This window comes from Hypanus sabinus, chromosome 22 (assembly GCF_030144855.1).
Source record: "Hypanus sabinus isolate sHypSab1 chromosome 22, sHypSab1.hap1, whole genome shotgun sequence".
NCBI lineage: Eukaryota > Metazoa > Chordata > Chondrichthyes > Myliobatiformes > Dasyatidae > Hypanus > Hypanus sabinus.
Window position 1 is genome coordinate 14197908 of NC_082727.1, and position 23856 is coordinate 14221763.

A 23856-nucleotide genomic window follows, 5' to 3' on the forward strand; every position below is an offset into this window, starting at 1 on the left:
TCGCTCCTAAGAAGCTGCTTTGTAAATCTCTGTGGAGGATGATGAACATAGCAAGACCTCTAAATGGTTGATGTCGAGTCTGGTGCATCAATAAAAATATGTGCTAAGTTTTCTGGGGTTTGGGTGTCAGAATGCAAAGTTAAGACTGGTAAATTGAAGTGAGATGCAAAGAGTAAGGATTTCAGGTTGTATACTGTTTACATTCTTTGACATTAAATTGAACCTATGACAATGAAAGGAGGTAGACCTGAAGGTTTGATTAGCCTCAGACCACTTCCACTGACTGCCCTACCCTCATCAATCACTTTCATCACCTCCTTAAGAATTTCCCATGTTGTGTATACCAATATCTCTTCTCTTGGTGCTGACAGGATTTTCAACATCACATTGCTGAGTCAAAGACCGGATTTGCATACTATGTTTCAATAGACGTGTGATAAATACAGTGAAATGCACTGTTCACATTAATAATCAGCACACCCAAGAACGTGCTGGGTGTTGCCAGCATAGTATGCCCTCTATATTCAACAGAACATCAGAGCAAGGCAAGTGTCTTCTCCCCACCCACCCACTCACACACTGACACAGATCTCCAATCCCTGGTTGCCTCTGATCCTCCAGTCTGTGGCTCCGGGCTCTCAGACTCACGACCAGTTATGTCACAATTGTACCCATGTGGCTTTGATATGTCTCACTTGGAGGCTGAGGGACTCTGCCACTCGCCGTGGTCCATGACAGAACACGTCCTCCTTCATGGCTGGGTAGATCGTCACCAGGTCGTGCTATGTGTCCTTCATCCTTGACGAAGAAGAGCACAACTTAGGGAGGAGGGCCTTTATCGTCTGAGGCCTTGGGAATCCTGCTGAGGGCTTGCTTTTCCAAGCCGGCCCTGCATCGCTGCTCTTTTAATGCAAGTCAACTCCATGTTGGCAGGAGACCATAGCTTCAGGCCATGGGTTTTCAGCAGTGACATGATGGAGAATATCACCCCATTGTATATTGTTCTGGCCACTGCAGTACAGGATGGATGTGGAGGCTCACGAGAAGGTGCAAAGAGGTTTGCCTGTTTGCATGGATTAGAGAGCATTCACTATAAGGAGAGTTTGGCCAAACTTCCATCAGCATTTTTTGTGTTGCTTCAGGTTTCCAGCATCTGCCGTCTTCCTTGCATCTGGATTTACCGTAAATTGGTATTGTGGTTCATTCATAGGATGATGGAGTCATAGAGGGTGACATGGAGCACAAAGGCAATCTTTGATTAGCTAGGCAGAGAAATTTGTTCTATGCTGTAAAATCTGTATTTGTCCAGCTGTTTTGGTCGAAACTGGAGTGCTCTGGTGTTTCACATGCTATATAAAGCAGAGTAGAAGGATCTGCAGATCTGTCCTCCCAGCAGATGGCGCCATTCTCCGTAGACTGTGTCCCACCATTGCAAGTCGGGATCTGCTCAATGGGAACGCAGTGGAGTTGGAAACAGCAGGCAGAGGCAGTGGGAATGCTTTAATTCTGCTCAGGTGGCAAGAGCTGTTAGCCATCTTAATCGGGGCTGGATCTACATAAGAACGGTGCGGCACCTGAACAGATACGTCGACCCATAATTTTGTGTTAAACTAGTAATTAGAAGCCTAACTAAACAAATTCTTTCTACCTACATAACGTCCATATCCTTACATTCTCTGTACACTCGTGCCTATCTAACTGCCTCTTGAACACCTTTTATCATAAATTTACCTTCACATCATCCCTGGCAGCACAATCCTGGCAACCGCCTGAGAACCCTCTTCTGAAGAGGTCAGGTAGAAGCATTGAGAATTAAAATACAAATCTGAAATAAAACCAGGACCTGCTGGAATCTATCAGCAGGTCGGGTAGGTCATAGAGCATCACAGCACGGGGACGGGCCCATCTCACCCATGCCAAACTATTCTTTTGTCTCGTCCCTTTAACCTGCTTGTAATACTATTGTAACACTTACCCCATACCTACTGGATATTGAAGGTCCTAGATGGAGTGGATGCGGAGAAAAGCTAACACTTTGGGTTCAGAACCAGCTTTGATGTAGAGTTCAGGGCCTACAACATTATAAAAACAAGAGACTCTGCAGATACTGGAAATCCAGAATATCCTTTGTGCATGAATAAATGCTGGAGGAACTCAGCAGTATCTATGACGAGGAGTAAACGGCTGAAGTTTCGGGCCAAGGCTCTTCATCGGGATTGAACATTAGATACTGGTAATTGGCTTCTCTTTTAACAGGCTGTAGTTGTTCCTTATTCTGGGTTTGATACCAAAGTTATTTGGCATGCATTGCCTGAGAGAAGAACTTGTGAGCTTAAAGGCTCACAAACAAATCAGAATTAGGTTTACTGACTTATTTGACATGAACTGTGTCATTTTGAGGCAGCAGTACTGTGCAAAGACATAAGATTACTGTAAATTACAAAATAAATAGTGCAAGAAAAATAATTTTTGCAAAAAATAAAAATAAAATTAATTTCCCCTCTCTGAAAATCTTTTCTTTCCTTTTCCAGCATTTGCAGTATTTTTCTCCTGGTAGTTCTGCTAAATAATTCTGGTCCCCGCTGACTGCCTTCTCTGCAGTGAACAGTGCAAGAGATTACAGTTAATGGAAGCTGGATGAAAGCAGCTCGAGTAGCATCTGTTGGGGAGGGTGGTGATGAAGGAATATAGAAACCACAGAGAGCGAACAGTCAGAGGTTATAGAATAAACGCTAGAAAACAGGCCCTTCAGTCCATCTAGCATATGCTGACCAAGGTGCATTCTTGAGCAAGACCCATTATGACCATGTTTGTCCACATCCCTCCATGACTTTCTGATATGTAACTACCCAAATGTGTTTTAAATCTTGAACCTTCCTCAACCACTTCCTCTTGCCATCTCATGGTCGTAGAGCACTACAGCACAGACGCTGGTCTTCTGGCCCATCTAGTCCATGCTGAACTAAAGGGACCATTTTATCTCGTCCCTTTAACCTGCCTGTAATACTATTGTAATACTTTCCCCATGCCTACTCGATATTAATAGTCCTAGATGGAGTGAACGTGGAGAAGATGTTTCCTGTAGCCTTAGCCAGCCAGTCCTCCCGTCCATTCTGCTCTCCAGTGTCCGCTTGCTGAGGGTATCAAGCCCGCTGTCCTCGGAGTTGCCTCATGCTGGTGGCCAGAGGTGGGGACAGCGTAAGCGGCGTGTGAGGAAGCGAGGCGAGTGGACAGGAGTCCATGCCAGGAAAACAGCAAGCCCTTGCTGGCCAGCTCTCCTGTCCATTCTGCTCTCAAATGGATGTTAAATTGACTACATCTGTGGCAACAAAATACTTGGTGGGACTACAGAAACAGACAGAATCCCAGACACTGCCATTCAGCTGATGATTTATGTAACAAATTTTCCCCCAAGCCATCGGACTACCAAGCTACTGACCTCTGCTGTGTCTATTGTCCTGTTTATTATTTATTGTAATGCCTGCAATGTTCTGTGTACTTTTTGCAGACCTGGGTAGGTCTGTAGTCTAGTGTAGTTTTTGTATTGTTTCATGTATAACCACGGTCCTGAAAAACATTGTCTTGTTTTTGCTGTGTACCGTACCAGCAGTTATGGTCGAAACGACAATAAAAAGCAGCTTGAACTTGAGAGTCTAGAAACAGATGGTACAGCCTCAGAATAGAAGTACGTCTCCCTTGGACAGAGATGAAGAGGAATATCCTTAGCCAGAATCTGTGTAATTTATTGCTGCAGATGATGTTTGTTGCCCTGTATTGGGTGCATTTCAAAAGGAGGTTGATAGGTTCTGGCCTGAAATGTCGACAGCTCTTTCCCTCAATAGGTACAACAAACTCCTCCAGCTGGTTGTTTCGTAGACCGGGGCTCCCAACCTTATTTGTGCCATGGAGCCTTTCCATTAACTAGGTTGGGAACCTCTGCTCTAGCTGGATCTTTGGTGCCTTCTCTTGTCTTATTTCTGTCCTCCTCCACGTCTCCCCCATTACTGTTTAATCTCTCCAGCCGTCTTCCATGTTGTATACCCTGCTCAGCTGTTCCTTGCCTTCCCTCACTCCCCACCAAATCTTATGCTATTTATGTTCTTCTATTCCTTACTGTGGTATACACACTCCACAAACTGAGGAGATGCCAGGATTTTTTCCCCATATTTGCAGTCTATAGTATCTTGTCTTTGATGTTATATCACCAATTTAAATTGGTGTCTTCTTAGAATGCACCTTTATACATGAAGAAATAAGGCCAGTTACTGCAGTGACCAGCTCCCTCTGATTCTCCTAGCCCTGGAACTGCACGATAGGAACAGTTCTGGGTTAATGTGTTAAAACAATGCATAAGCATGTTTCTTGTACCAATTCATTGATGTGCCCTGGGATGTCAGGAATTTCATTTCACTGTAGCTTGTTTCTGTCACCAACATTTGTTTCATCTCTCACTCCTTTAGATTCTGTCGGTGGCCTCCAGCAGAGTGCAGCACGGTTACGATGGTGTCGTGCTCCTGGCGCTGCTTGTTAATTATAGAAAGTATGAGGTATGCATTTCTCTATGGACAAAATCAATGCTCCCCTATCCCTCTGTACTAACACATCTTTAAGAAAAGGTTATATTGTGTGGACTGATTTCATTAGCAACGGTACCGTGCTCTTGTGTGAGGGAAGATTGAATTCTCTTCATTGCGACTGATTAAAACTGAGCCATATGAAAGTTGTAATTGGGAAATATAGAGGTCCTGCTTCACAAAGCGAACTTTCAGCAGAGAGGGAGTCCGGGAGAATCGAAGAGAAACTTGCTCGCCTGACACGAAGCTCAACACAAAGACAGCAGTAAACAGTTAATTAGTTTCAGTAGCTAGACTCACCTACTTTAACACTTTGAATATATTCAGATACCATTGCAGAATTACATATTTACTACGGTAGCACATCCCAATTCAATACTAGTGACTTGAAAAAGCTTCTGAGTTCAAATTCCAGACATCCAAAATACACTGTGTTGCAGTGTTGAAGGGAGGCTCCATGAATATACAGGTAACCAGAAGGTTAAGTGATAAGACTGATCTGTCCTGAACTGTGCATTAAATGGCAGGGATGCACCTTAAATAATGTGCTAATTGCAGGAACATTCGTCTGTTGAATAGTTTCATTGCAACAGAATCATGCTACGTCCACACTAGACCGGATAAATCCGTAATCGAAGCTTTTTCTCTTCGTTTTAACCCTCTGTCCACACTGAAACGGCGTATTCCTCCCCCAAAAATGGAGCTTTTCTAAAACGCTCTCCAGAGTGTGTAAATCTGAAAATGCCGGTTGGGCGGTGTAATGTGGACGGGGTAACCAGAGCTTTGTAAAAATGCTGTCATGACGTGCTGGAACAGATGGTAGCGGCAGCGTGACATTTCATTGTTTTCTTGAATGCAACCTCCAACACCACAACAACAATGGCGGACGGCTTCAGGAGACTGTCCCTGAGCAGAATGTTACTGCAGCTCTACAGTATGACAGAGAATTTCACCCCCCACACGCAACCTAACAATTTCAGAACAGACAGCAACGAGACTGAAGCCAGAAGAGTTAGAAATGTACTTACCAAATACTTTGACCCATAACTTACTGAATAAATAAGTATACTCACTTTGCCCTGTTTTCTGTCCTTGCTCGTATGAGGGTGGTTTACCTATTTATGCAAGTACTTCTCTGACACTAGATGTGTAACAGCCTAATATAACATTGTATGGAAATAGAAGGTAGCACTGATGCTGACATGTTTTATACATGTAGCAAGGTGCTTTATTAATGTATTGCTTGTGCATTCAATAGATGCAATTGTCACCACTTCCAAAATGTCACTTTTTATTAGTAGCTTATGTTTGGCATAGACCGTGAAAATGTTAGGCCAAAAAAGGAAAATTGTAAGTTTCACTTATACTCAGGTAAAAATAAAATCACTTTTGCCCAGTAACTCATTGGGCATGTTAAATATAGCAAAATAATATAGAAAGTCATGGCAAAAGTGAAGGCAAACAAATGAGGTAACAACAAATTTCACTTTTGCCCAGTAACAAGCCTTATTGCATTTAGTTGTAGCTGTCGTCCTTTTCATAGGTGAAGAGACTATGGCTGTAGGAAATGTTTCCAGGGTTAGTCAGCTTTTCAATGTTTGTCATCAGCCGGATCATACTGTCCGTGAACTCCCTGTCAGTTGCCTCCATACGCTCCAGTATTTGTTTTTTTTAATTTTAAGTCCTCCTGCATGAGAGCCAACAGCTGTCAACAGGAAATTTGGCAATTTCCTTTTAAGTTTTCGTAGTCTGTAACTGGATAAACACGCATCCCGACTTTCATGGCGAGATTCGACACCAAACATGTCGCTTGTTTTCTGTAGATGTGTCCTGCGCATGCGCAGTAGGAGGAGATTCGCCGAAATCTCCGTTTTAATGTGGATGGGGGTATTTTCAAAAATGCCTGGTGTGGACGCCTATGGTTTTTACGTGAAGCTGGCGTTTTCAAAATGATCTGGTCTAGTGTCGATGTAGCCTCAGAATTTCCCACACACACTGCTTGTTTCACTTGCCACAATTGTGTACATATTTTGTTTCCTGAAGACTGCTTCTCAATTTGGAGATGATGGTTCTGATTATCTCAGTGAATCCATAATGTCATGACTCCAGAATGATCCCTAACTATCTCATATCAATAAAGAATTCAATAATAAAATCAAGAATTCTCAGCAGGTTAGTCAGCATCTGTGAAAGTGAAAGCAGTTCATGTTTAGACTCAGAGCCTTCATCAGAACATTGTTTCTCTGTCCACGGGTACTGCCTGACACCCGAGTGGTGTAGGCACTTTTTTAAAAAAAAATTGTTTTGTACTACAGGTCATCCTCAGATTACAGCAGGGTTCTGAACGGTTTGCGCTCTGAGATGTTTCACAGTACAGAAAAGGCTTTTCAGTTCATCGTGTCTGTGCTGAACATCCGATCAATGCTGATCCCATTTACCAGCACTCGGTTTGTAGCCTTCTGTGCCTTGACAATTCAAGTGCTCTTCCAGATGGTTTTTAAATGTAGTGAGTGTGTCTGGCTTCTCTACCCTTTCGGCAGTGCAATCCATATTGCAAATGTAACAAAGGGAAGTGGGAGCAAATTTTACAGCCCTTGGAAATGATTCTTCCTCAGATCCTCGGTTATCCTCCTGCTTGTTCTAAGGAGTTTGGTTTTAATCGGCCTCTTGCTTTAAGCTTGGGAACTCCAAATTATGCATGGGATCAGGAAAATCTTAAAAGAAATGCTTGTTCATTTTCAAGTTAAGCGAATCAGGTTAGATGTGAAATGAGTTGTTTTGCGTTAACAGTGCAGTGGAAACATGTAAGGGTTCCTGTAAATTACAGAATTACAAAAAAAAATATTGAGTTGGTGTTCATGGATCATTCAGAAATCTGGCAGAGGGGAAAAAGCTGTTCCTGAATAGTTGAGTGTGACTCTTCAGCCTTGTCCTCACTACTGGTAGTAACGTGAAGAATTACAGCTTGGGGCATCCGAGTTCGGAGTTTAATTCTGACATCATCCGTAAAGAGTTTGTATGTCCTCCCCATGAACCTGTGGGTATCCTGCAGGTGCTCCCACTTTCCAAAGGCGTACCAGTTAGTAGATTAATTAGGCATTGGAAGTTGTCCTGTCATTAGGCTAGGGTTGAATAGGTGGATTGCTGGGTAGCATGGCTCGATGGGCCGAAGAGCATGTTCCACGGAGTTTCTCTAATTTAAATAAATAATTAAAAGAGGGCATGTCGCAGTTGGCGAGCTCTTTAATGATGGCTGCTGCCTTCTTGAGCCACCGCCTCTTGGAGATGTCCTCGATAATGGGGAGGGTTGTGCACTTGACAAAGCTGGCTGAGTCTACAACCCTCTGCAGCCCCTTTCAATCCTCCGCATTGGAGCCTCTGTACAGAGCTATGATGTGACCATTCAGAATAATCTGCACTGTATCTCTATAGAAATTTATAAAAGTGATCTTTCATCTTATGGATTAGTTATATAAAGTTGTCATTATAGAGTCTGGGACAGCCCAAATAATGTACAATTTCTATTACCACTTTATTGCACACAGGGTTAAACTTAGCTACAGATAGTGTTAATTGTGCATCACATAATATTGGGTGCCTGTTAGAATTCGGCTAACAACTAAGTTCTACATTTCAACTCAGTTAACGTGTAGTGTCTTGTGTTGCAGTCTGTGAACCCGTACATCGTGAAGTTGTCCATTGTCGATGATGAGGCCACGTTAAACGTGAGTATGAGTTTCTGCTGTAAGGCAGAACAGGACGGGAAAGGCAATGCTCCTGCATGCATCCTCCTTTCTCTTCCCGTTCTCCTAGAGGCAAAACTCTGGGTAGTAACTGTGACATTGAAGAGAAACGTTATCTGAATGCCGAGAGATTGAAGTGCTCTAAGGTGCTGAGGGATCTGGCTGGCATAATGCATAATTTGCTAAAGGCTAGATTCCAGATGTAGTATGTAATCATGAAAGTGGTATGTAACATGGCGATGGTGTGTAACATCAAAGCGTTACAGCATCAGTGATCGCGATCAAGGTTCAAATCCTGCTGACGTCTGTAAGGATTCGTAAGTTCTTCCCATGACTGCGTTTCTTTCCTCCAACTCTAGATGTATAGGATTGTAAGGGTTAAATAAGTAGTGGGCAAGCTCTGTTGGTGCCAGAAGTGTGGCGTCCCCAACACAACTTCAGACTGTCATCGTTGACACAAACGTCGCATTTCACTGTATATTTCGATGCACATGTGACAAATAAAGCTATTCAAATCTAATCCACAAAGGACTCTGAATATTTTGAAGGAGGAAAGAAGACGGAGTTTTTTTTTTAACGAGCAAGCGGGTGAAAAGGTATTGAGGAAAGGTGGGAAAGTGACACAGAGCAGTCATGATCATCTCATATGGCAGAGTTAATCTTGAAGGGCAGTGTGCTGCACTTCTCTTGGACATGCAAACTCCCAACAGATAGCGGTGGAATTGAACTCTATCATTGCCTTTGTAAAAGCACTGTTAACTACCACATTTCTGTGATGCTGTAAAAGCATTCTGCTAAGTACTACACTACCGCGATGTTGTAAAAATATAATGCTGACCATCGCACTCCTGTGCCACTATCTTTAAAAGATTTGCAGCAGCTACTCAAACTTTCTGCTAATCTTTGGGATGTGGGAACTGGAGCTCCTGGGATAGACACCTGCAGTCACAGAGAAACCAGTGGGTCACGGTCACAATGCAGGCTTCTCACAGACATCACTGGAGCCAGAATTGAACCTGGACCAGAGATTGGCAGCAGGAACATGGATAGCCATATTAACCAGTTCCCCTTTTTTCTCTAGTGCAGTGGTCCCCAACCACCGGGCCACAAAGCATGTGCTACCAGGCCGCGGGGAAATGATGTGATTTGGTGGTAGAAACAGTATGAGTCAGCTGCGCCTTTCCTCATTCCCTGTCACGCCCACTGTTGAACTTGAACACACGCGAGGTCATCAGTCGGTCATTAACCTACAACTACTCGATGAGTAAGAAAACACGTTGCTTGAGAGTTTCTTTGGTAGAGGTGGTAGGGGACATAAAAGGCCTATCGATGATGATAACACAGACAGCTGAGGCTGAGACTGCAAAAAAAAAAGCTTCCTTCAACAGAAAATACGACAGGTTGTACATAAAATATGGCTTTAATGCAATTGGTGACTCACAGGCTCCAAGTCCCCTGTGTGTGATATATGAAGACAAGCTGTCTAATGAGGCAATGAAGCCCTCAAAACTGCTTCAGCACCTTGAGTCCAAGCACCCTGCACTTAAAGATAAACCCGTTGAGTTTTTTGAGTGGAAAAAGCGTGAGCAAGCGGGACAGAAGCAAGTGCTGAGAGTCACCACCTCCACAATGCTGCTGCTCCGACAGCGCCGTACTCAGTGGCTAGCCGTGTTGCTAAGGCTGAGAAGCCTTTCACCGTTGGTGAAGCAACACACACAAAGTGCTGGTGGAACGCAGCAGGCCAGGCAGCATCAATAGGGAGAAGCACTGTCGACGTTTTGGGCCGAGACCCTTCGTCAGGACTAACCGAAAGGAAAGATAGTAAGAGATTTGAAAGTGGGGGGAGGGGGAAATGTGAAATGATAGGAGAAGACCGGAGGGGGTGGGATGAAGCTAAGAGCTGGAAAGGTGATTGGCGAAAGTGATACAGTGCTGAAGAAGGGAAAGGATCATGGGATGGGAGGCCTCAGGAGAAAGAAAGGGGGGGCACCAGAGGGAGTTGGAGAACAGGCAAACAACTAGATATGCCAGGGATGGGGTAAGAAGTGGAGGAGGGACGTTAACAGAAGCTAGAGAAGTCAATGTTCATGCCATCAGGATGGAGGCTACCCAGCCGGTATATAAGGTGTTGTTCCTCCAATCTGAGTTTGGATTCATTTTGACAATAGAGGAGGCCATGGATAGACATATCAGAATGGGAATGGGACGTGGAATTAAAATGTGCGGCCACTGGGAGATACTGCTTTTTCTGGCGGACCGAGCGTAGGTGTTCAACGAAACGGTCTCCCAGTCTGCGTCAGGTCTCACCAATATATAAAAGGCCACACCGGGAGCACCGGACGCAGTATACCACACCAGCCGACTCACAGGTGAAGTGTCGCCTCACCTAGAAGGACTGTCTGGGGCCCTGAATGGTGGTGAGGGAGGAAGTGTAAGGGCAGATGTAGCACTTGTTCCGTTTACAAGGATAAGTGCCAGGAGGGAGATCGGTGGGAAGGGATGGTGGGGACAAGTAGACAAGGGAGTCGCATAGGGAGCAATCCCTGCGAAAAGCAGAAAGAGTGGGGGGAGGGAAAAATGTGTTTGGTAGTGGGATCCAGTTGGAGGTGGCAGAAGTTATGGAGAATTATATGTTGGACCTGGAGGCTGGTGGGGTGGTAGGTAAGGACAAGGGTAACCCTATCCCGAGTGGGGTGGCAGGTGGATGGGGTGAGGGCAGATGTTGGTGAAGAATTGATTCCGCCTGCTGCCAAGCACATGTGCCGTGAACTGTTGGGAGAAGCTGCAGCTAACAAGTCTTTGAATGACTACATGTTAGGCAAACTGGACTGGTCATTCTGTGTTGAAATATGCATAGACGGGGCTGCAGTTATGACTGGACGGCTGTCTGGTTTCACTACCCGAGTCAAAGAGGTTGCTCCTGAATGCCAGTCTACACACTGTGTCATACACAGGGAAATACTGGCTAGCCGAAAAATGTCACCTGATCTTAACAGCATATTGAGTGGCATTGAACCATCAAAGCAAAAGCCCCTAACTCACGTCTGTTTGAGCAGCTTTGCGAGGAAATGGATGCAAAGCACAAACGCCTTCTCTTACACACTGAAGTCAAGTGGGCGTCAAGGGGGAGAGCCCTGGCCAGGGTTTTTGAGTTAAGAGAGCCGCTACAGAGATTTCTTTCAGGAAAAACGTCACCACTGGCAGCACCTTTCAGTGACGAGGAGTGGATAGCAAAACTCGTTTATCTGTGTGACATCTTCAGTCTGCTCAGTGAACTCAATTTGTCACTTCGGGGGAGAATGACAACTGTCTTCAAGTTGGCAGATAAAGTGTCTGCTTTCAAAGCCAAACTGGAACTGTGGGGACGGTGAGTGGACATGTTCCCAACATTAGCTGGGATTTTGGGAGAGACTCGGGCTGCACCGTCCTTCTCACAGCTGGTGCGCAATCATCTATCTTCGCTGTCGACAGAATTCGAGCGTTACTTCCCAACTGCAAACGACTCAAGATGTGCAAAGGAATGGGTCTGTGACCCATTTGTGAATGTCCCCAGTGAATCACCCATGTCAGCGCGGGAAGAATATCAACTCCTCAAGCTTGCAAATGACGTTGGGCTGAAAAGTATGTTTGACATAACATCTCTGCTGGCATTCTGGATCAAAGTCAAGGCTGAATATCCTGAGATAGCCATGAAAGCACTGAAAACATTGCTTCCATTTCCAACATCATATCTTTGCGAAGTGGGGTTTTTTGCAATGAATGCAATGAAAACTAAATTGTGGAATAGACCGGACATAGGGAACCCCCTTCGAATATCGCTGTCTCCCATCACCCCTCTGGGACCGTCTTGTTGCAGGGAAACAAGCCCAGGGCTCCCACTGATTCAGCGATATTGGTGTGTTGCAATGATTTTACATGTTCATATGAGGAAAGTATGTGCTGTGTGTTTAATATCCAAACGTTACTTAAAATGCTATGATGCTATTGACTTTATAAGTGACTTATAATTGACTTATCACTATATTCATGCGGGGAAAATATGCGCTGTGTGTTTAATATTAAATTCATTAGATAAGCCCTTTTAGAAACAAAATTGAGTGTATTAGCCACTTATAAGAGACCTATAGTTGATTTATCACCTATATTCCGGTCGTGATTAACAACCCCCCCCCCATTGGCTGGTACGCAAGAATATTGTCAATATTAAACCGGTCCGCGGTGCTAAAAAGGTTGGTGACCCCTGTCCTAGTGTGTTGCATCCCTCGTGTATTTGACTAGTGAGCTCAGATGGTAATCTCTCTCTCCTTTCTGTTACAGGGAATGGGACTGGTCATATCACAAGCACTGATGGAATATAACAGGTTTGAATTGCTTGTACAGAGTAAAGGATCTTTCAGGGGTTGTACATTGGTTTCAGAAGGTTGACTTTATAGACCAGAGGAGCAGAATTAAGCCATTTGGCCCGTTGAGTCGGATCCTGGTGAGGGAGCAACGCGGGAAAGCTGAATGGAGAGCAGTAATTGGCCTTCCTTTCTTGGTATTAACCCCAGGGATCTGCACAAGATAAGACCATGTAATATGAGCAAAATTAGGACATTTGGTCTGCTTTGCCATTTGATCATGGCCTCTTTATGATCCTTCTCAACCCTGTTCTCCTGCCGTCTCCCCACCTTTACTAATTAAGAACCCATCAACCTCCTCTTTAAATATACCCAATGACTTGGTCTCCACAGTCAGAGATTCATACTACATTTATTATCGAAGTATGTATGTAGTATACAGCCCTGATATTCGTTCCCCCCCCCCCCCCACCCCACAGACAGCCACAAAACAAAAGAAATCTTGGAACCCATTCAAAGAAAAACATCAAACTCCCAGTGCACACAATAAAAGAACAAATCGTGCAAATGGCAAAAAACAAGTGAGAGAAGACAATGTAAAACATCAAACCTCAAAGTCATTGAAACAGCCTAGGAATGTTCAGTTCCGTTCAGTTTAGTGCTGTGTCGTTTATTGACTGCAGGCTGCAGAGTCAGTCCGCAGTGAATTCCATAGACTCCCCATCCTGTTCTCTTCTAAAGAGATGTCCCTCTATTCTGAGGCTGTTCCCTCAGCTCCTAGACTCCCCCACTACAGGAAACCTCCTCCCCACATCCACTCTATCTACGTCTTTCAATATTCAATAGATTTCACTGAGATTCTCCTCATTCTTCTAAATTCCACTCAGTAGAGACCCAGAGCCATGAAGCAGTCCTTAGGCATTAACACTTTCATTCCTGGGATCTTTCTTGTAAACCTCCTCTTAGATATAAACCTTCCCTTAGATATAGGGCCCAAAATTGTTTAAGGCTTCAAATATTGTCTGACCAATGCCTTTATAAAGGCAAGGAATGTGCTTGGGGCCAGATGTCGTAAGCAGATGTTCTCAATTGTCCAGGATGCAAAGGTATTAAAAATATAGAAGTAAGTGAAGTGGCACAGTCTGAGAATTTCTTGGAGGTTGCACAGAGGTGTCTTCTTTACCAATTGAGCTGTGAATCTTGGGTTTAATGAGCCCTGGTGCTATGCAGGATTAGTGACCTTGAAGCTCAGAATTGAGATGTGGTAGTTGAGCTGACACCAGCAAAGGGATTAGGTGTGGACTTAGTTGTCTGGTTGTGGGGTTAGTGTGAAGGGAGTCGGTTTATCCGTCTGAGACAGTGGTTCCGAACCCAATTCTAAGGCTGTGTCTTTCCTCTCCTTTCACGCTGAGGCACACCTTGGGGCACTGTTACCTGCTTTGTGGGCATGGTGGGTTGAAGGGCAGGGAGCTGCTGCTTCTGTCTTGGCCAGCATTCTGCTGGGAACTGTCAAAGCCAGCAAGTTGCAGGCTGTTCCCCTGTGCTGCTGTTCCCATGTGCAGGATGGTTAGCTGAACGATCTCTACTTTCAAACCAAGTCATTGTGATCTGAGCAACTTGGAGCTGACTCAGCACTGTGAACTGACACCTTTCCAAATCTTATCCCTGTTTTCATTTAATAAAACCCCAAAGAGTGGGCTTTTATTCCAGTGATCTGATTGAGCAATTACATGCCCTGGTATATACAGCAAGCTGGTTTATTTGCTTTCTTGTCTGTTAATATTTTTGTGGTAATATTATTTTCTGTGATGTGCGTATTCTATTTTGCACCTTGGTCCCGAGGAATGTTTTGTTTAGTTGTATACATGTGTATGGTTGAATGACAGTAAACTTGAACTTGCTGTCTATAGACTGATTCAGGAAAGAACTCCCTCATCCTATCCAGACTGATATAATCTGGCATCGAGCTGCAAACTGGGACGAGGGATGGTTGCTTGCTACTGATGAAAGGGATCAGTTTCTTCAAGTTCGACTGTATTGACAGGCATACACACACAGGGTTTCAATGTATAAACGTGCAGCAGCTGCACAGTACATTACAAACATGAGTAACTAAATTAAAGTAAGTCATACACAATTGCATGGCAAAATAAGACCATAAGACGTAGGAGCAGAATTAGGCCATTTGGCCCATTGAGTCTGCTCCACCATTTCATCATGGCTGATCCAATTTTTCTTCTCTTGCCTTCTCTGGTATCCCTTCATGCCCTGACTAATCAAGAATCTGAGCAACCTCTGCTTTAAATATACATAAAGATTTGGCCTTCACAGCTGCCCGTGACAGTGAATTCCACAGATTCACCGCTCTCTGGCTAAAGAAACTTCTCCTCATCTCCATTCCAAATGGACGCCTCTATTCTAAGGCAGTGTCCTCTGGTTAAAGATAACATCGATGCTGCAAGCTGAGAGAGACATTGGTAGTGTTAAGGTTTTTAAGGTTAGTTCTAGTACCTGATGGTAGTGGGGAGGAAGCTGTTGTTGAACGTTGAGGTGTGGGTTTTCAGGCTCCTGTATCTCAAACCTGATGGCCGTATGTCAGTTCTAACGTGAGCACTGTCTGTTTGCCGATTGTGGCGACCGCTCTAGTTCTAGCCTCTCCCTCTACCTCCGTCTAAGTGATATGTCTTTGGACCGTGGGCAGAAACAGGAGGATTGGTCAAAGGAAGAACGTTCAATCTCCTTGTAGTCACTGACAAGGATTGAAGCACAATCATGATCACTGGTACTGTATTTCAATACACTTGTCCCTACAGCTCTGTGCTCCAGTCTGCATGTTCTCCCTGTGACCATGTGGCTTTCCATCAGCTGCTCCAGTTTCCGCTCAGATTACAAAGACATGAAAGTTGGTAGGCTAATTGTACATTGGCACCTGTATGCAGGCAAGGGAAGGGAGCTGAATATAGGAAGAATGAAAAGTGGGACTAATGTAGTACGTCACAAACAAGAGAAAATCTGCAGATGCTGGAATTCCAAGCAACACACACAAAATACTGGAGGAACTCAGCAGGCCGGGCAACATCTATGAGGAAAAAAAAAGTACAGTTGACCTTTTTACTAGGTGATATTGAAGGGATAAAAGCGAAACTTAAATTGAACAAATATCAGAAAAAATTATAAAAATTGCATTGGCAGTAGCCAAAAAGGCTATTGCAGTTACTTGGAAATCAGATTTATACTTATCTATGGACTGATGGAATAATGAAATTTTTAGCTGTATTCCACTTGAAAAAATTACTTATAATTTAAGAAATGAATATGATATATTTCTGAAAATTTGCCATCCTTATTTACAAAAGATAGGATTAAATATATAGGCCCTTTGAAGATAAAGTTATTAGCCATTTGGGGAAAGAAATAAATATATATATTAAAATTATTTTGAATTCCATGGAGCATATGGGGATCTTCCGATATCCAGGCATTCTTTCTTTCTTTCTTCTTTCTTTTTCTCTGTTCTTTTTTTTTTCAGATGGGGAAGGGTTAAGGGGAGGGGGGGGAGGGCTGTTATTATACTATTATTCTATTATACTATTCATTCTATGTAATTATCTTAAAAATTGAATAAAAAATATATATTATAAAAAAGTTGACCTTTCGGGCTGAGACCGTTTGGCAGGTCTGGAGTTCTGCTGAGTTCCTTCAGCACTTTGTGTGTGTTGCTTAATATGGGGTGTGTTGAAGGACCATTGATTGTGCTGTATGTCTCTATTTCCGAGTCTGTGTGCGATAGAATAGAAATATTTACTGTCCAGTACTGGGACTGCAATGCCAGGTCCAGGCTGCAGCCTGAGAGTGGGGCAGTGCCGCACAGTTCCTGGGAAGTGATAGATTAGTTGAATTGCAACGAGAAACTTTTTAACAACTTGCAGAATTGTAAATGTTTGTTTTTATTTCCTGCGTTACACAGGCAGTACAAAGATAAAGAGGAGGAAAACCAAGGGGGATTCTTCTCTGCTCTGACCAACATGGTAAGTCCTGCGATAAGCCATCCGGCCTCTCCCCCAGTGACACCGATCCCTTGAGAGTCACAATTACAGGGAAAGCACAGTGCAGGCAGGCAATGAGGTGCGAAGGCATAACAAAGTACAACAGAGACAAGGAATTTCCTGGGGTAGAGAGTGTGAATCTGTGGAATTACACCTAATGAATTACACCTAATGAGGCTGCCTTTGGGTATACTTAAGGCTGGGGTTGATGTGTTCTTGATTGGTCAGGGCATGAAGAGTTAAGGGGAGAAGGCAGGAGGCTGTGGCTGAGAGGGAAATGGATCAGCCATGCTGAAGTGGCAGGGCAGACCTGATAATTCTAATTCTGCTCCTATATCTTGTGGTCTTACGGTCTTAAGTTAGATTGAGGTCAAGAGTCAGCCTTATCATACTAGGGAATTGTTCAATAGCCTTGTAGCAGTTGGACAGAAGCTGTTCCTGAACCTGGTGTGCATGCTTTCAGGCTTTTGTATCTTCTGCCTTTTCGGACAGAAGATAAGGGTGGGTGGAAGGGGTCTTTGATAACATTGGCTGCTTTCTCAAGGCAGCTGATCGGGTGAGAAACCTGCAGAGTTGGATAACACTAAAAACTTCAGCAGAACAGAGCGTTAAATTAATGTTACATAAAACACAAAAAAGCATTGTAAAGGCCCTTTGGGCCATGATGTTGAGCTGACCTTACACTAAGCTCCATGTGGTCAACAAACACTGTTGTGAAGTTCAGATGGCAAGGAAGTACTTTCTCTACACTGAGCAGGGTGAGGCGTACATAAGCAGAGTCATCCAGCACTCGAACACCTCTGACTCGGTGTCGAGCCCAGCTACAGAACGCAGGTGGGTGATCCTGGAGAATGGGCCGATGTGAAGCTGCGGTATGAAGAGGTTTGGAATATTGAGAGCAGTGTTCTGCCCATACCTAAGGAAGGATATGCTGGCATTGAAGACGGTCCAGAGGAGGTTGAGAGAATGACCCCAGGAATGAACCAGTACTCACTGGTGTTCAGATGAATGGGGTAGAGGGGGGGTATCTCATCAAAACCTACCGTGTATTGAAAGCCCTAAATAGAGTGGATATGGAGAGGATGTTTCTGACAGTGGGGCAGTCTAGGACCAGAGGGCATAGCCTCAGAATAGTGGGATATCCCTTTAGAACAAAAATGAGGAGGATTTTTTTTTAGACAGAAAGTGAATCATTGTCACAGATGGCTTTGCAGACCAAGTCATTAGGTGTAATTAAAGCAGAGATTGATAAATAGTAAGTGTGCCAAAGATTACGGGGAGAAGACAGGAGGTTGGAGTTGAGAGGGGAGAATAGATCAATAATGATCAAATAGCACAGACTTGATGGGCCAAATAGCCTAATTCTGCTCCTATGTCTTCTGGTCTTGTAGGTTTGCTGTCCATCTACTCTGTATCTGACCTGCCATTTTCGAACAGAGAGGATAACAAAAGGTTCAGTCTGTCCCACTAAGTGCTACAGCTATGGCTAGGTACAGAATCAGAATCAGGTTTATTATCACTGACATGTATCGTGAAATTTGTTGTTTTGCGGCAGCAGTACATTATAATGCATAAGGACATTCTTTAAGTTACGATAAGAAATATTTAAAAAATGAGTAAATAACGCTAAAGGTAAAGCTCCCTCTGCACCGTACCAACAAACACTCCCCATTCAAGTACATGATGAATAGGAACAGAGTAAAGCTCTGTTCAGATCCACCAAGTCCTTCAGTGTCTGTTGAGTACTGAGTCAAACTCCTCCTATTAGAGAGACATCTTGTTCCACTAAAGCAGCTGTTTAACTTTAGAATTCCAGTGTTACAATTTTATGTCTGTGCCTCACTTTTTCTCTCTCATTTCCTTTACTGGCTGCTGGCTCTTGCTTTTTATCCTTTTCTCCCTCTTATTCTTTGCCAATAAGCGACAGTAGTCATGTCTCCTTATCTGGATCAGCATCGGTCTGATAATGCAGCTGTGAAGTATCTTGGGCGGTTCGGCAATTGGAGGTGCAGCGCAGATGTAAGCTAGAGCTGACTGAGGCTTTGTACTCCCCCTCTCTCTGACTGTTGCTTATCACTGGTTGATGGGCTCCTACTGCAGACTCTCTCAATTAACTCACAGTGTGATTCCCACAGGAGCTCCATGTCTCTGCCATTGCCTTTGTCAGTTTGTGGTACTCTCCACTCCAATTTTTCATGTCACTCACTGCAGGGTAACAACTAACAGCTGTTCTCTCTGCACGCAGGTGGGGAACATGTTCATAGCGGAAGTAGAGGAGAAGATTTCAGTCCAGTAAGTAACTCAGTTCTGAACCTTATTTTCAGTTTTACATAGACATGAAACAGTACAGGCCCTTTGGCCCACGATGTTGTCTCCACCCTTTAACCTCCACCTCCAAGGTTAATCTAACTCTTCCCTCCCAGGCAGTTCTCCATTTTTTTCATCCATATGTCCATCTAAGAGTCTCCTGAACATATTCTTCCTACTCTCTTCCCCTGTGGTTTCTGGAAGAACTGAAAGTTCAGTATGCACCTTCACATCTTGTCCCAAATCTCAGAAGCTTGTGGCTTCAAAACCCACTCCAGAGATGATCGTGAAATCTCAGCTGTTTTGAGCATATTTTCCACATTTCATACAATGATTTAAAAAAATAAAGATGAACTTTGTTTCTCAAACGTACAGTGAAATGCTTTGTTTTTGTGTCACTGACCAACGCAGTCCAGGATATGCTGGGGGTAGCCTGCAAGTGTTTCCGTGCTTCCAGCACCAACATATCATGCCTACAGCTTACTAATCCTAACTTGAACATCTTTGGAATGTGGGAGGAAACCGGAGCACCCGGAGGAAACCCACACATCATGGGGAGAACGTGCAACCTCCTTACAGACAGTGGGAGAAGCCGAAGCCGTCAGCAGGAATTGAATCCAGATTGCTGGTGCTGTCAAGCATTATGCTAACCGCTAGGGTACTGCGCTGGTAGTGTATGTAAAGTGCAGGTACTTTATATGTAGCAGCACACAAAAAACTCCAGGAACTCTGCGGGTTTCTACGAAGAGAAAAGGACGGGCAGTGTTTTGGGTCGAGACCCCAGTGACTAAAGAAGTGTGGGGAGGTCGCCAGTGTAAAAAGGTGGAAAGTCCCTCCAGTTTTTATTTTGTGCATTGTTCCAGTCTCTTCGGTCTCCGTTGATGCTCTACATTTATTTATTGAGATAAAGCGCAGAATAGGCCCTTCCAGCCCTTTGATTTGCGTCGTCCAGCAATCCCCCAATTTTTAACCCTAGCCTAATCACGGAGCAATTTGCAATGTCCAGTTAACCTACCAACTGGTACGTCCTTGGACTGTGGGAGGAAACCGGAGCACCTGAAGGAACCCATGTGGTTATGGAGAGAACGTACAAACTCTTTACAAGTAGTGGTGGGAATTGAACCCAGGTCACCTGTATTGTGAAGTGTTGTGCTATGCATGTGGCATAATCTTTCTGCTCTTTGACACTGGCACCGTTGAAAAAGGAATGTATCCCTGACACTTTCACTTTACATTATAAATATGTGATGATGAAGGTGCTGCCTGATTTCAGAAAGGGGAGTGAAGAAACGGCATGGTTGGAAGAATTTTGCATCCTGGCACTCTTCATGCTGTGAATGCAGTGTGGATAAGCTATCGAAACCATCCCTATACTGAGTTCTTCATTTGAAGCTCACAGATTGAGCTAATGCACGAGAAGAAGCAGCGGGGGAAATTTTTCTAAAGCTCAACCGTTCTCCAGAATTCACCACCAACAATGGTGGGGTGGAAAGGAGAGGTTAAGTTAAGTAGAGGGTGACACCTTTCCATAGCAGATACTGCAATTGCTTTGCAGCGCCAGCAATCACCAAATGGAGTTCTGTTTCTACTGCTATCTTTAAGGAATTTGTAGGTTCTCCTGTGTCCGTGTTGGTTTCCTCTGGGTGCTGCAGTTTCCTCCCATGGTCCAAGGATGTGCAGGATAGTATTAGTAAGTTGTGGGCATGTTATGTTGGCGCCGGAAGTGTGGCGTGTACATCCTTGGACTGCGTTGGTCGTTGATGCAGGTGATGCTTTTCACTGTTTTGATGTACATGTTGACAAGTAAAGCTAATCTTTCTTCCCTTTAAATAGAGGGTAAATGTTGATTGCTGGAGGAGTCACTGACCCACAGGACATGCTTCAATTAGCAGTGTGGGGGAGTTCAATTAACATGAGTTATGACAACACAGTTAGCCTGAGTCAGTGCAGACCACTTTGCTGATGCAACTCTTTTACAAGACTGAACTCGGCAGCCTTTCATAGCTCCTGACAACAATAGAAAACTCCTAAATGAACGTAATCAGGGACGTCCACTTAACCCCAGTTGTTTTAAATGGATGACGGCAGGGGTGCAGTTCTCCCTCTTTGACAGGAGTTGGGGTTCTTACAGTGAGGCTCCATCTTTATATGGACCTGAAATCGAGTCTGCTGATGTCTGTCTGACGTCTGTGCAATGCCACCTGTGATTTTTACAGCAGTTGATCTTGCGTCTCTTAGCATATGTTTTTTATGTTAACTGGGGCTTTCTGATTGCTATTTCTGTTTGCGTCTACTGGACAGTTCTGCAGAAATATATTTTTTTGAATTGAGGCATACTTCGAACCATACCACCCAGCAGTCCCCCCAATTTAATCCTAGCCTGATCAAGGGACAATTTACAATGATCAGGTAACCTACCAATGATCAGGTATGTCTTTGGACTTTGGGAGGAAACCAGAGCACCCAGAGGAAACCCATGCTGCCATGGGGAGAACGTGCAAACTTACAGGCAGTGGTGGGAATTGAACCCGGGTCGCCTGTACTGTAAAGTGTTGTGCTAACCACTACACTACCATGGCACCCTTTGTTTATTATCATCATGTACCAAGATGCAGCAAAAAGCTTGTCTTGCATATTGTTCATACAAATGAAATCATTACACAGTGCATTGAGGTAGAACAAGATAAAACAATAACGGTACAGAATAGAGTGCAACAGCTACAGAGAGAGTGCAGTGGAGGTGGACAAAATTATAACAAGGTAGAGAGTCTGGCCAAGAGGTCTGTTCAAGAGTTAGGTAAAATCAGGACACAAGCTGTCCTTGAACCTGGGGCTGCGTGCTGTCAGGCCTGATGATGTCTGAAATCACCGGCCCAGGTAGGGTGGGGTCTTTCATTATGTTGGCTGCTGTAGTGAGACTGTGAGAAGTATAAATAAAGTCCACAGAGGGGAGGCTGGTTTTCCTGAAGTGCGGAGCTGCATCCACAACTCCATAGTTTTGTGCAGTCATGGGCAAAGCAGTTGCCATACAAAGCCGTTTTGCATCCAGACAGAGTTGGCATCCTGGCTGAGATCTGAAATCTATTTCCTATCCAGCTCCCTTTCACCACATTTTTATGCACACAGAGAGCTGCATTAATACTTTAGCCTTCAGAAATAATAAAGGGTGCTGTAACAATGGTTTCTGCGCTGCCCTGTAATTTTGATGTTAGCCAGCACTCAGAGGTGACACTCTCAGCCCTACTGATTCAGGTTCGTTGCTTTAAACTGTTAATGTGGATGCTTGGCGGTATTGCTTTAACTTGCCACATGGAGGATTGGAGGCTCATTGACGCATCAGAGGGGAGAATGTGTGAGAGTGGGGAAACCGAGGGAGATGGTGTGAGTGTGGTGAGTTTCTGTGATGTATAGTTTCCAGCATAGTCTTTGTCCACCACAAACTTGACAAAAGTTTTTATAGTAGTTCATTGTGTACTTGTCCCTTGCGTTTCACCCTCGCCAGTATCCCTGTGGCACTAAAGTAGATGCAGGTTGCTGTGGAATAATTCATTTCCTGCAGTTATTTTCAGAGCAACCCAGAAGGCAAACAAACGACTCTCATTCCAAAGAAGAATTCAGACATTCAAACCACTATTGTGACTCGCCCTCATTTGGTTCTATGTTGACCTTCCTCTTCTGTCAGACTCAGTCGTTGTTCACCTCCTCCGATCAGAAACAGGTTTAATATCACTGGCTTCTGTCATGAAATTTGTTGTTTTGCAAGAGTACATTGCAATACATAATGAAAACTATAAATTACAATAAGCATATGTATAAATTAAATAAAATGAGTAGCAATGAGAAAAGGACATACCCTGGGTGATGGGGGTCCTTAATAATGGATGCCACCTTGAGGCACTGTTTTTTGAGGATGCCCTCTATGCTGGGGAGGCAAGTGCCAAGATAGAGCTGGCTGCTAGTTTAGAACTTTCTACAATGTTTATTTTTCTGATCCTGTGCAGTGGCCCCTGCATACCCGACTGATGCAACCAGTTAGAATACTCTCCACGATACAGCTGTAGAAATTTGCGAGCAGCTTTGGTGACAAAGTCTCCCAGCCTCTGTCATGTTTCTCACCTGCCTGTTACACCTCCTCACCTGGATCCACCCGATGTGTGTTGAAGCTTGCTTTGCCCCTTTCCATCACCTCTTTAAACTGGTTGCTCACCCTGTAGCCAGTGAGTGGTGGCTCTGTAGAATTCATTGCTACCGATAGCTGTGGAGGCCAAATTATTAGGTATATTTAAATTGGAGGTTGATAAGTTCTTGATTCGTAAGGATGTCAAAGTTTGCGGGGAGAAGGGAGGAGAATGGGGTTGAGAGGGAAAATAACTCAGTCATAATTAAATGATGGAGCAGACTCAATGAGCCAAATGGACGAATTCTACTCCCTTATCTTATTGTATTTTATTGCCTATCTTTCAGTCCAGGTGCAGTGGCTCAACCCAAAACAATGATCTCCACAGATGCTGTGTGACCCACTGAGTTCCCCCAACAGTTTTATTTTCATCCAGATTTCACTATCTCTAGTGACTTGTGCAACTGCCCAATCATTTCAGTAAGTGGCCTTGGGGATGGCCATGAGCCTTGAAAGGGGTCCACCAAACATTGGATCTCTGGACTCAGCCAAGCAGAAAGACCATAAATCATAGGAGGAGAATTAGGCCATTCAGCCCAATGAGTGGCCTTCACCAATCGATCCTTTTTAGCCCTATTCTTCGGCTTTCTTCTCTTAACCTTTGACAACATTGCTAATTACGATTTTATCAACCTCTGATTTAAATACCTGGTGGCTAATGAAGTGGCA

The 23856-nt window shown here is 44.1% G+C and overlaps 1 protein-coding gene across 1 annotated transcript in view; it reads left to right on the plus strand.

The window, feature by feature from the left end:
* armh3 (armadillo like helical domain containing 3) overlaps positions 1 to 23856 on the plus strand; it is a 191367-nt gene that overhangs the window by 32296 nt on the left and 135215 nt on the right. Inside the window, exons 8-12 of the mRNA XM_059947083.1 lie at positions 4461 to 4547; positions 8243 to 8299; positions 12635 to 12678; positions 16625 to 16685; positions 18949 to 18995. Coding sequence (XP_059803066.1) covers positions 4461 to 4547; positions 8243 to 8299; positions 12635 to 12678; positions 16625 to 16685; positions 18949 to 18995 — 296 coding nt within the window. The remainder of the gene's footprint in view (positions 1 to 4460; positions 4548 to 8242; positions 8300 to 12634; positions 12679 to 16624; positions 16686 to 18948; positions 18996 to 23856) is intronic.